Genomic DNA, 14247 nt, shown 5'->3' with positions numbered 1-14247 from the left:
GCCATAGATGTGGCAGTCTCATTCTTAAACAAGAAATTAACTGGTCCAGTGGATAACGCGCAGAGCTTAAAGGACCCTGTTGACAAGAAACTTGAGTCACTATTACCACTTGCCGACCATCCGCCATCATTATATGGCGCCAGGTCGGCACGTTCCCGCAAATCACCGTAGGCGTACGTTGGCTCCTCCTAGGAGCCGTAGCAGGCATGAGCCCGCAAGGGACCCAATGTGCGTGGCCGTGATGTCCGCCAATTAACCGCGATCGCGGGAACGAGAGCCAGAACAGGGATCTGTCAATGTAAACAGACAGATACCAATTCTGACAGGGAAGTTAGAGAGGCATCTGCTGTTTACTAGTGATTAGGAACAGCGATCTGTCTCCTCCAGTCAGCCCAGCCCCCATACAGTTAGAAACAATCCCAGGGAACACACTTAACCCCTTGATTGCCCCTAGTGTTAACCCCTTTTTTGCCAGGGACATTTATACAGTATTCAGTGGCTATTTTTAGCTCTGATCGCTGTATAAACGTCAATGGTCCCAAACAAGTGTCTGATCTGTCCGCCACAATGTTGCAGCCCCGCTAAAAATCGCAGATCACCGCTGTTACTAGTAACAAAAAAAAAAATAATAATAAATTTCATAAATATATCTCCCATTTTGTAGACACTAACTTTTGCGCAAACCAATCAATGAACACTTATTGCGATTTTTTTTTTTTTTTTTTTTAACCAGAAATATGTAGAATACACATTGGCCTAAACTGATGAAGAAATTTTAATGTTATTTTTTGGGGTTTTTTTTTTTGGCTATTATAGCGAAAAGTAAAAAATATAGTTTTCTTTTTTCTCATTTTTTGTTTATAGCGTAAAAAATAAAAAACGCAGAGGTGATCAAATACAAGCAAAAGAAAGCTCTATTTGTGGGGTACAGCATCGCATGACCACGTAATTGTCAGTTAAAGCGACGCAGTGCCATGTCGCAAAAAATGGCCTGGTCATCAAGCTGGAATTGCGGGGGGTTCCCCCTCAGAGGTTTCTAAGATCCAGCATTCCCTCGGATCCTCCAAAGAGAAGCTTATTGTTTGTCACACACTAGATCATTTAGTGCATCAGGGAGTGATTATACAGGTTCCTCTATCCGAAAGGTTTTCTTCAAACCTATCCACAGTTCAAAAACTAAACAGGGACACAAGGCCCATTTTGGGTCCAAAATCCCTGAACCAGCATCTAATAAGCCAGTCCTTTTGGATGGAGTTTGTCCGCTCAGTAGTAGCCTCACTTCAGATGGGAGACTTCTTGGCCTCCATCAATAACAAGGATGTGTACTTACACGTACCTATTTTTCAACCTCATCAGAGGTTCCTGCGATTTGCAGTAGAGGAAACTCGTTTCCAGTTTGTGGCTCTGCCCTTCGGGCTTGCCACAGCATCCCTGGTGTTCACAAAGGTCCTAGCACCAGTACTGGGTCTTTTAAGGGCCCAGGCAATCTTGGTGCTAGGGTACCTGGACGACCTGCTCAGAGATCATTCACTACAGGCTCTAGAGCAGAGCATAGCCTGCACAGTGCGGTATTTAGAAAGCTTGAGCTGGCTCATAAATACTGAAAACTCTGCCTTGAGTCCAGCTCAAAGTCTGAAGTATTTAGGTGTGATCCTAGATACAGTCCTGCAAGGGTATTTTTGCCACCCATAAGGATTTGTGCCCTGAAGGATCAGGTGCGTCAGAAAGGGGCACCAAACAGCCCTCCATTGGACTCTGTATGTGTCTTCTAGGAAGGATGGTGTCCTCCTTCAAGGCAGTGCCCTATGCCCAGTTCCATTTTTGCCCTATGCCAAGTTCCATTGCTGGCTTATACAACAAGACATCTTGTCGGCTTGGAGCAGGAGAGGGCAAACCCTGCATTATCCCATGTTCTTATCTCCTCGGGCGCGCTTAAGCCTAAGCTGATAGTTGCAGGATCAGAACCTGCGAAAGGGAAGATCCTTCCAGTGTCTTGGAGAGTACTGACCACAGATGCCAGTCTCTCGGACTGGGGAGCAACCCTAGAGGGGCTCATAGCTCAGGGAAGATGGTCAAGGGCAGAACAGAGCCTGCCCATCAACATCCTGGAGTTGCGGGGCAGTATGTCTGGCCCTACGATCCTGGACGGTGGAGCTTCAGGACTGCCCTTTCAGGGTTCAGTCTGACAAAGCCACTGCAGTAGCCTATATAGACCCCCAGGGTGATAACACTCAGGAGGAGGTGAAACACATACTAACATGGGCAGAGGGACATGTCCCAGTTCTATCGGCGGTTCATATTCTGGGGGTAGAGAGCTTAAAAAGCAGATTATCGGGGGGCGTGGTCTGGCCAAGCAGGAAGATGGCGAGCTCCTACCATTGCCAGTCTTTTTTCTAAAATACCGGAGGAATTCACCAGAGGAAACCCCCTCCTGCCAATGGGCACAGCTTCCAGACAATCCTCGGCCTCCAGATCCCGCTCCCCTAGAGAGCATACTGGAGGAATCAGCCAAAATTTCCCAGAGATGTTCCCGTCACAAAGGAGCAACATGGCGTCCTCCCGCCACAGGCCGCCTCAGACCTCGGAACTGCCTCAATCCGGTCCCGCTTCTTTACCTCATTCATCCGCTCCGTCGCTCATGAGTGATATCGCCACCCCTGCTCAGCCTCACCTGACCATACATGATTTGCCAACAATTGCCGCCTACATTAAGGACACCCTGTCTGCGGCCATTGGTGAACTGTGCATCGATATCCATACGCTGAATGACAGGGTGCGTGAAGTGGAACAAGTGACGGCGCAACATGATCGTGTACTACGCAAAGCCACTAGACGGATCGACACACACACCATGCAACTGATAGAAATCCAGAGACGTGTCGAGGACCTGGATAACAGGGGTCGCCGTCATAACCTCAGGATCAGAGGAATGCCCGAGGCCATAACCGCCGAACATCTCTCCCCGGCTGTGACAGGTCTGTTCAACGATCTATTAAACAGGCTGCCTCAAACACCGATCTCCATGGAAAGAATTCATAGGGCCCTGCGTCCCAAAGGCAGGGACACAGACCCCCCAAGGGATATAATTTGCTGCATAGTGAATTACAGACCCAAGGAAGAGATCCTCCGACAAAGCTAGAGGTAGACAGCAGTTGCAGCATGAGGGTACTCCCATCCAGATCTTTCAGGACTTATCCGGTATCACACTGCAGCACCGCAGAGATCCTAAACCAATGCTGGATGTCCTACACTCCAGAGGAATCCAGTATAGGTGGAAGTTCCCCCTTCTGCCTTTCGGCTACTAACCAAGTTCGCACTGCTTTGCTAAAAGTCCTTGAAGACCTGCATTCATTTTGTGACACTCTGGATGTCCCCCTAGTGGATGTACCAAACTGGTACGCAGAATTCCGCCACTCTCCGACGAAGCAGCCCCCACCTCAGGAAGAGCCGATGGAAACACAGGATGCACGGATCCGCGGACGAAGATCCCCATCGGGCAATAGAAGAAACAACCCACACCATGGTGTGCAACCCAGCTCCGGCCCTTCTGACTCCCCGCGGCCACGAAGAGCTCGGCGGCATTATTAAGAAGCCCGTTCCACAGATTCTTTTTCTGTTTGTTCCTAGCCATGTTCCAGCACAGTTACTCGAACGCTGTTCTTTGTTCTGTTACCAGCAAAACTCTCCTCCCACTGCTTCACTAACACTAACTGGCGCGGGTCAATGAGAACTGAGTGTGCTACAACAACCCTGGATGGCTGCACAAGGACATTGCTGGATAACCTATACATGCTGCAAACTCTCCCCCTTCTTCCACAACCTTGCCACAGCCGACCGCTCTACTGTCTCTCCGATACCCAGCGATGCTCGATCTGCATCACCGGACACTCACAAGGGCTTTCACTACACAAGCTTGGTCGCTACCTATCGTCCCCACCCGCCTCCTTCTCCACCATTAATGAAGGACATTTCCTTCTTCTGAACCTTACCGCCCTCACATCTAGCTCTCTATACCCTCAGTGACTCAAGACATACGGTTTTGTTCTGGTATGGGTAATGTATATCAGTCATGCTTATGAATGGGTAATGATATCTTATGGTACGGAGGTGTCTAGTCTGATTTAATCGCCAATAGGTTGCTGTTATTTTCACACTAAGTAGGCCTAAGTGTCCCAATATATTATATTATACATCCCCCTGCTCTAAGCCCCTTACGCACAATATCCTCTCTTAACGTTGAGGATTTTAACAAACGTCATCTAGCCTATAGTGCAGTACTATCCAACTATTTTCTTCCCTGGCGTTTGAATCTCCCCTCCTCATCTGCTAGCCCTAACTGCCCTTATCACCACACGTCCCTGGAGATTGAAATCTTCAATACTCACGCTCCCAGATAGGAAGACTCGGGAGGAGACAGCTCTTACTTACGTACCCTGCATATCCTTCGTAAAATGTAATCTGCTTTCCTAGACCTGTTTACAGCCCGCCGCAGATATACATATCCATAGGGACACCATGCAGGGCATCTCCCCACCTGTGATTACGGGATACACACTTAGCTGGGAGTATATAAAGAGCTCATGATAGTGAGACGCTCAAGTGGATTGGACACCCCCACTCTACTCCAGCCTACCAACAGGTTTGAGCTCCTTAGGTTGCTGAGTGATGGGGACTCTCTTTACCACCCCGGCACTCAGATAAGATATGGAGCTCACAGATCTTATTACGGGAGGTTTACTCACCTAGACCCACCTCCACTTATTTGCTTGTTGCTTACACCAACAGGGCACTTGCAGCTTTTCTGATTACTCATTTAGAAGGCTGACAATTTAACCCATAAAAGGGGTGACAACAGCAAGGTAGGCAGCCTGCTACCAGGATTAAACATACCATTACCCACAACTCCCTCCAAGACTAAGATAGAGCTGTGGGAACCATATGAGTGTAGCTCTTCTAGCCGCAGCAATGTTTATAACACAGTTTAAGTTTTCTTCTTTCATATTCTGTTTTATTGTTCTACATGGTTTTGTGTTTATGGATGCCGATTGTACATGGTGAATACCTACTTAATACTTCTTCAGAACCCCTACATCCTGCTGCCCACGCAACGTGACATATTTTTCATTTGTATATAATATAGCTGCCGTGTCAAAATATGGTAGACCTCTCGCACACTTACACTCATGACACATACCCCCGTAGCCTCCTTGAACATCCCATACTCTCTCTCGCCTTCTACACCGCTACACAACGCATACCACATCCCTCGTAACGGTTACCTCTATTTTTCTTTCTATTTTTGATAATCTCTATCCTCCTCCTTTTTATGCGACTCTAAAACTGGTAATGGCAGGCGTGCTCGTTTCTTGACCCATCTTTTACGCTAGGTACTTTCCAACCCCCACACAGTGCAGTAGAACAGCTTGGCCTGGGCTCAGGCCAGACTCCACAGACAACGCACTGTACACATTTACCCCCCTAATTGTAGAGGGGGTTAATTAAATACCCCCCCCCTCACCCACCCCCCCATTTTGATATATTACACAGACGGATAACTTACTGCTCACTTTAACCAACCCCAATTATCAACTACTCTGTTTGCCAACTCACTATGAGCACTTCTCCCTCCCCTGTGATGGCGGACACTCCAACCATTGACATACAAGTTCACACCAGGTCCTCACCCTACTCACGGGTAAAACTCTATTCATTAAATATGCACGGGCTTAACATACCCGAAAAAAGATCGAAGCTACTACACACCCTAAGGCACAACCACACCCAGATAGCATTTATCCAAGAAACACACTTCCGCTCAGACAACATTCCGAAACTCCATAACCACCACTTCCCTACAGTCTATCATGCTTCCAATGACAAATCTAAAACGAAAGGTGTTTTGATTCTAGTAGCAAAGAATTGCCCCTTGCAAGTATCGGAGGTCAAAAGAGACACTAAAGGTAGATTTCCTTAAGGGGACACTACATAACAAACCCATCACATTAGCAAATTTGTACGACCCCAGTACAAAACAGGTTCTGTTCTTCTGTGAAACACTACAGCTGCTAACTGAATTCCACTCGGGCATACTCATCCTAGGTGGAGATTTCAACGTGGCTCTATCCCCTTCACAAGACTCATCCACAGGGACGTCTTCCATGCCATACAGAGCCCTTAGGGCCATCAAAAAAACACCTCAGAGACTTGACCTTGAATGATGCCTGGCGAACGCTACATCCGAATGAGAGGGACTTCACATTTTACTCCTCACCCCACAATAAATATACAAGAATTGATCACTTCTTTATAACACAATCAGATGTCGCTCCTTTCAAAGGCTTCCATTGACCCAATGGTCCTCTCAGAGCACAACCCGATATCCATCACCCTTGACATATCGACAGTAAGATCCAAAAATATGGTATGGAGACTCAATAATTCTATCCTAACTGACATTGACATCACCCAAAAACGTAATACTCGCCTCCTACAATATTTTGCGGAAAACGTTACTGCGGATTCAAAACAATCCAGCATATGGGCAATGCATAAATGCGTTATCCGTGGAGAAATCATATCGCTAACTGCAAAGAGGAAAAAACTGCGCTATCCGTAAAAATACATTCTTTAGAACAGGCACATGAACTCTCTATGGCCACCAAATCCCTTGATTAACCAACAAAAGCTAGGGAAGAACTTCTTACTGAACTCGATAAATCCGTTAAACGCAAATATGTCCTAACGGAAAAATTGTTCTATGGGTTCGGAAATAAATCCGGAAAATTATTAGCTAGAGCACTACAATCTAGGAAAGCATCGAACACCATACACTCGATCAGAGACCCGGCAGGAAATTCGTTAGTCTCACCGGAAGCTATAGCCGCACAATTTGTTAAATACTTTTCCAAACTTTATAACCTACCCCCCTCTACTGAGACGGGGACTACCCCGGACAGGCAAGCTACCATTCAAGATTTCTTAACACGTTACTGCCCATCCTCTCTCACACCAGAGGATGTGGCCAATCTGGATCGTTCCATTAGTACAGATGAAATTACGGCGCTGCTAAAACAACTTAAAACGGGCAAGAGCCCAGACCCAGACGATCTGACTGTGAGCTATTACAAGACATTCCATGACATACTTACCCCTCATTTAGCGGCAACATTTAACACTCTCTCTTCTCCCTCACAAATAAATAATGACCTCCTAGAATCCCACATTACACTCATACCTAAACCAGGCAAAGATGAAACGATAGTCTCTAAATACAGGCCGATATCCCTCTTGAATGTCGATATAAAAATTTATGCCAAAATTCTCGCCAATCGTATACTCCCTTTTCTCCCCAAACTAGTATCACTAGACCAGGTTGGCTTTATCCCTGGTAGGGAGGCCAGGGATAACACTATAAAAGCCATCAACATCCATCATTGGCTTTCAGCTTCCACCACTCGAGGCTTTTTTCTATCACTTGACGCGGAGAAGGTGTTCGACAGGGTGGCTTGGGACTACATGACAGCTGTGCTACAGGCTATGGGATTCCCAGCACCCTTCATCCAAATGATCATGGCGTTATATACCTCTCCCACGGCCAGAATAAGGGTCAACGGACGCCTTCTCCGTTTCAAATGGCACGCGACAGGGATGCCCACTTCCCCCCTTATATTTGTACTTTTACTGGAACCTCTTTTACATAAACTTAAGACTAACCCAAACATAACAGGGCTTGTTGGATACACTTTAGAGACTCCTCAGAGTTCCAAACACTAATGCCCAACCCATAACCTGGACTCCCACTTAGCAACAACCGACCCATTCAACGACATGCTTGCACTGGACTGTGGTTGGAGTGTCCGCCATTTCCATTTCCAACTGGACCACTTCATTCGCCAAGTCCACACACACTCGCTTTAATTTCCTTCCCCTCAACAACTTATCGCAAATACTTTTAATACTCCTGTATTCTGTTCTCACCCCACAGGAAATTTATTCACTTCACACCCTACCTCAGACCCCCCCTTTTAATTTAAAACTGACACCACCAACATCTTTGCCCCCCCCCCCCCCCCCAATTTAAACTCCTAAATATTGATGGATACTAACATTCGACATGCCATATAAGAATTAGAGGGAACACCACCCCACAAGTTGGACCACCACCCACAATATCTCTCCTTAAGTAACTATTACCCTCCCCCCTCACACAGTTTGATCCCATTAGGGGTGCTAAGGGTGGTAGCGGTACTGCTACAGTCCGCCGTTTACTACTACATATACCTTCTAATCACCATCATCCACAATTGTTCCATTTGTTCTTCAGACACCTTCCACTCTCGTTAGATGTTTCCAGACTATTCCAGGTTACTCGTTTTTACACATACCTAATAATGGTAATGGACATTATAATCGGTTTACGGATTAACTTTTTCTTCACACACTGTCCATTCTGAATTCGCAATTGGACTGCATTAATCCGGAAGCTTAAAGATTTCCTTACTATGCTTATGGTTTAATGTTATATCTGTGCAAAGATTGCTATGTATTCTTTCGTTTGTACTCATTATTCTATTTTGTATTTCTCTTGAATAAAAATTTATGGAATAAAAAAAGCAGATTATTTCAGCCGCTAGCAGGTCTGCCCGGGGGAATGGTCCCTATGCCCAAGGGTGTTCTGGGAAATTTGCCAGCGTTGGGGATGGCCAGATGTCGATCTATTGGCATTCAGGTTCAACAACAAGCTACACCAGTTTGTGTCCCAAACAAGGGATCCAGGCAATTTAAACAGATGCTCTGGTATCTCCATGGAGCTAGTACTCCCTGGTTTATGCTCCCCCTCCCCCCATATTTCTCCTTCCACATTTGTTGCGCAGGATTTTGAGAGGGGGGGTTCCAGCCATTCTGGTGGTACCAGCCTGGCCCAGAAGGCCCTGGTTCCCGGAGATTGTGAGATTGGCAATAGATGGGACATGGATGCTTCCGCGCTACCCCAATTTACTGTCTCAATGTCCTATTTTTCATCCCAATTTACAATCTCTAAATTTGACAGCATGGCTATTGAAGCCAGGGTGCTAAAGGATCGTTGCATCTCGGGACCGGTGGTGTCTACCCTAGTGAGTTCTAGGAAATTGGTCACTAGGAAGATCTAACAAAGTCTGGAAGACTTTTGTATTGCTTGGTGTAAAGCCAGAAAATGGCGTCCACGGAAATACGCGATTGGGAGAATTTCTCTCCTTTCGACAGTCAGCTGTGGAAAATCAGATGTACTCAATACAATCAGAAGTCAGATTTCAGCCCTGTTGGTATTCTTCCAAAGGCCTTTAGCCTCCCATTCACTGGTCCAAACCTTTATGCAGGGGACAGCTCATTTGCTTCCCCCCCGATTAGGTCACCTATGTGTCCTTGGGACGTAAATTTGGTCTGTGTTACAGAAACAAGCATTTGACCCTATCGAGGAAATTCCTTTAGTCTTGCTGCCACGCAAGCTAGCCTACCGGATGGCCATCACCTCGGCTAGAAAGGTGATGGAATTAGTGACCCTTTCATGTGGGAACCATACCTAATTCTTCACCACAACAAGGTGGTGTTGCGTCCTATTTCATCCTTCTTGCCATAGGTGGTGTCGGCTGTTCATTTAAATCAGGACATTGTTTTGCCTTCTTTTTTTCTCTCAGCCTCGTTCAGCGGAAGAGTGACGACTGCAATCCTTGGAAGTTGTCAGGGCAGTCAGTTTTTGTCTAGATCTGTGGAGATCTGAGGATCAGACTCCTTTTTTGTTTTACCAGAAGGGCCCAAGAAGAGGCAGCTTCCAAAGCTTCTATTGCCAATTGGGTCTGCCAGTTGGTCATTCAGGCCTATGGTCTGAAACGTAAGGCTCCTCCCTTCAGGGTGAGAGCTCATTCTACCAGGGGTGTAGGAACCTCCTGGGCTTTTCGCCATCAGGTATCTCTGGCTCAGATTTGTAAGGCAGCTACCTGGTCTTCAGTGGATACGTTCACAAGATTTTCTCAATTAGATGTTAAAGCAGCGAAGATTCGGCTTTTGGTCGTAGTGTACTACATTTAAAGTCTGATTGCTATTTTTGTTTGGCAGGGTGTCTTTCTCCCCTCAAGGCTATTGCTCTGGGACGTCCCAGTAGGTAATGAATATTAGCCCAGCTCTGTGTCCCATGATGTATGATAAAGAAAATATAATTTTTTCATCATACTTGCCTGTAAAATCCTTTTCTTTGAATACATCACAGGACACAGAGGTCCCTCCCCTCTTTTGAGGATTCAGTGCTTGCTACATAACTGAAGTACTTCCTGTATGGGAGGGGTTATATAGGAGCGGACTTCCTGTCTAAGACTTTGTCTACCAGTGTCCATTCACCTAGAGATGGCATATAATCCAGTAGGTAATGAATATTGACCTAACTCTGTGTCCCGTAAAATATTTAAAGAAAAGGATTTTATAGGCAAGTATGACGAAAAAATCCTATTTTTTTTTTTATTATTATTTTTTTAATTAATTCCATTTAAGGTTCTTATTTGCTGTGGTGTTATGCCTCTCTGTATATGAAGTCAAGTCTAATTATTCTTGTAGGTGCACAAGAGCCTACAGCGGATTAGAGAAAGGAAGCTTGCCAATTTTATTCCATGGGGGCCAGCCAGCATTCAAGTAGCGCTTTCAAGGAAGTCGCCATACCTCCCTTCTGCACACAGAGTCAGTGGGCTGATGATGGCCAATCACACCAATATCTCATCGGTAAGTAAAGGGTGTTCACTTCTTTTCTGTTTGCTCCAGCTCTAGCTAGACTTTATCTGTTAGTATGCTAATGTGCAGTAAGTCCATCACAGGCTGCAGCTACTGCATTAAAGATAGTTATGCTGACATGCAACAATGTTTTCTTTATCGTACAATATAGGACACAGGCTGATATTCATAAGATGAATTGTACGCTGCACCTTCAAGTGATTGGACACTGGTAAAGCCACTCAAAGCTTTTAACACTCCCTCATATAAACTCTCCCACCATGTGATGTTAGTGATAATGTATCTCTGTAAGAAAGCAGATAGGATTAGGGTTCTCTTCTATCAAAATTATTACAAACTGCACTAAGCCACTGTGGGAGTGGGTGTCAGTTTTCTGAATCAATTCCTTTGCTGCAAGGACTATAGGACTTTAGGCTCAGGGAGCTGTACCACAGAAAAAGAGGTATAACAGGTTCTATCAAAAAGTATTTACAGTTCCATAACCGACTGAAAAGTTCAGACCCGTTCTGGACCTCAAATAATTAAACCTTTTTCTAAAAGTCACGGAGGTCCGGATGGAATCAATAAGATCAGTTATAGCAGCCCATTAGCCAGGAGAATTCTCTACATCGATTGATATCAAGGATGCTTATTTACACATCCTAATCTCTCTTCCACACCAAAGTTACATTTGCTTTGCAGTAGAGGACAACTACTTTCAGTTTGTGGCTCTCCCTGTAGGCCTAGCCATGGCTTCCACAGGTTTTTGCAAAGGTCTTGGCACCTGTGATACAAGTGGGCTTCACATCCTAGGTACCTGGACAGTCTTTTTTTGTGGGAAAAATCAGCTATTGTCTTAGGGGAGACTCTCCAGTAAACGCTTCAGATCTTGCAGAACGTTGGTTGGGTTTTCATGCTAAAGAAAGTGTTTCTGGATTACCTGGGATTGGTGCTGGATATAATTCTATACTGGGTGTTCCTACTGCAGGAGAAACTGGCCTCTCTTTGGGAACAAGTTTGAAACCTTTGATCCACTGTGAACCCTTCGATGAAAACATTCATGCTGGTTCTGGGTTTCATGGTGGCCTTGTTCCATATGCTCAATGGCATTCAAGACCCCTGCAGCACTACAGTCTGTCGGCCTGGAACAAGTCAACCATGTTTCTGGACCATCCTATGCACCTGTCTTCCAGAGCCAGACATTCTCTGATGTGGTGGATGGAAAATCCATTGCCAGAACTGGGTTGATCCTTTCTTCCACTGCGGAAATCAGTCTTCTTTCTAGGGATGATTACTAGGAATAGCCATGGCGCAAGGGACTTTCTATCAACATAATGGAGCTGGGAGTGATTTATCTTTCCATTCTGTGATGAACAGACCTTCTCAAAGGTCTTCAAGTAAAAATACAGTTTCACAGTACCATGGTTCTGGCTTACATCAACCACCAAGAAGTCAGTCAGGCAGCTCAGGACGGAGGAGGGAGATAAATGTTCTGGGCATATCTGCCGTGCACATTCCATGAGTGGAAAATTGTTGGTGATGCCAAGAGAATTAATGTTACACCCAGAGGTGTTCAGGGAGATCCTTGTTGGGGGGACTCCAGTCATGGACCTTCTGATGTAGCAAGGATGTGGATGAGCACTGATGTAGCATTGATGTGGCATGGATGATCATTGATCATCCGCCAGGGATGGAGCATGAATGTGGAAAGATGAGCCAGGGATGGAGCATGAATGAGCATCAATGTAGATGTATGAGGCAGGGAGGGGCATGAATGTGGATGGATGAGCCCAGGGCTGGAGCATGAATGTGGATGGATGAGCCAGGAATGGAGCATGAATGTGGATGGATGAGCCAGGGATGGAGCATGAATGTGGATGGATGAGCCAGGGATGGAGCATGAATGTGGATGGATGAGCCAGGGATGGAGCATGAATGTGGATGGATGAGCCAGGAATGGAGCATGGATAAGCATGAATGTGGATGGATGAGCCAGGGATGGGCACAGATCAGCTCTGTGGGCACTTCAAATCTTGCCCACAGCGCTGCTGCACCAGCTCCCTTCTCTCCTCACAGGCTGTACCGATTGGTGTGAGGAGAAGCCAAACCGGACATGCTCCAGTTTGTTTACAAGTGATCACTCCGTCATTGGAAGGAGTGATCATGTGGTAAAGGGCCACTGTTATTGGCCATTTACCCCCCGTGACACGCCGGGTCTGGGAGACCCGGCAGTATTAAACATTCCCGGTGCACGCCCCAGGGGATGCTCGGGAGCGTGTTTCTAGGAGCCAGGGATGGAGCATGAATGTGGATGGATAAGCCAGGGATGGAGCATGAATGTGGAAGGATGAGCCAGGGATGGAGCATGGATGAGCATCAATGTATTTTGATGAGCCAGGGATGGAGCATGAATGTGGATGGATGAGCCAGGGATGGAGCATGAATGTGGATGGATGAGCCAGGGATGGAGCATGAATGTGGATGGATGAGCCAGGGATGGAGCATGAATGTGGATAGATGAGCCAAGAATGGAGCATGAATGTGGATGGATGAGCCAGGAATGGAGCATGGATGAGCATGAATGTGGATGGATGAGCCAGGGATGGGCACAGATCAGCTCTGTGGGCACTTCAAATCTTGCCCACAGCGCTGCTGCACCGGCTCCCTTCTCTCCTCACAGGCTGTACCGATTGGTGTGAGGAGAAGCCGACCTGGACATGCTCCAGTTTTACAAGTGATCACTCCGTCATTGGAAGGAGTGATCATGTGGTAAAGGGCCGCTGTTATTGGCCATTTACCCCCCGTGACACGCCGGGTCTGGGAGACCCGGCGGTATTAAACATTCCCGGTGCACGCCCCAGGGGACGCTCAGGAGCATGTTTCTAGGAGGACGTCATATGACGGCCTCCCAAAGTTATCTGACCGCGCTGTACCCGTGATTCGGCTATGGCCCAGTTGGCAACTGGTTAAGGGACTCGTGATACCTATAAAAGGTAATATTTTTGGGGAGTTTTGAAAAAATTCTTTGATCCTCTGCTATAGTGAAGGAGGAGATGATAGACACAATTATGTGCCCACCAAGAACCATAGAGGGACGGATGCTTGTACCTAAATGGATACACAAATGTGTATACGCATGTACATACACACGCATAGATGTACGTGCGTGGGCTGTAGAGACACTAGAATGGTGTCAATATTGTGCACTGACGTACTAATGGTATGCCCACGTGAGCATAAGCTGTGAAATCGCACATGAGTGCCCAATCACTTATGTCTTTAATGATTTTCACATTGTAAGGGGCATATGTTTCGAGCACTAAGTTGGAGATAACGAATTGATGTTGAGGGGATGCAGGGTTATGCGTGGCTACAAGACACACTTGACTGTATGACAGTTTAGGTAGGAGTTGAGGACCAGACTAATGTCCTGAGTACAAATGGCAACACATATGTAGCTTTCATTTGTTATATGTACCCCATGTGCATGCATGAAATGTGCATGCCCACTAG

The 14247-nt window shown here is 46.3% G+C and overlaps 1 protein-coding gene across 1 annotated transcript in view; it reads left to right on the top strand.

Annotated features, from left to right (window-relative positions):
• Nucleotides 1-14247, top strand: part of LOC141113362 (tubulin gamma-1 chain-like) — a 363447-nt gene that overhangs the window by 309818 nt on the left and 39382 nt on the right. The window contains 1 exon segment of the mRNA XM_073606422.1: nucleotides 10585-10746. Within this exon segment, the coding sequence (XP_073462523.1) occupies nucleotides 10585-10746 (162 nt within the window).

The sequence above is a fragment of the Aquarana catesbeiana genome, linkage group LG12 (genome assembly GCF_042186555.1).
Source record: "Aquarana catesbeiana isolate 2022-GZ linkage group LG12, ASM4218655v1, whole genome shotgun sequence".
Taxonomy (NCBI): Eukaryota; Metazoa; Chordata; class Amphibia; order Anura; family Ranidae; genus Aquarana; species Aquarana catesbeiana.
The sequence above is the reverse complement of the archived record's forward strand: the minus strand, read 5'-3'. Positions and strand labels throughout refer to the sequence as shown.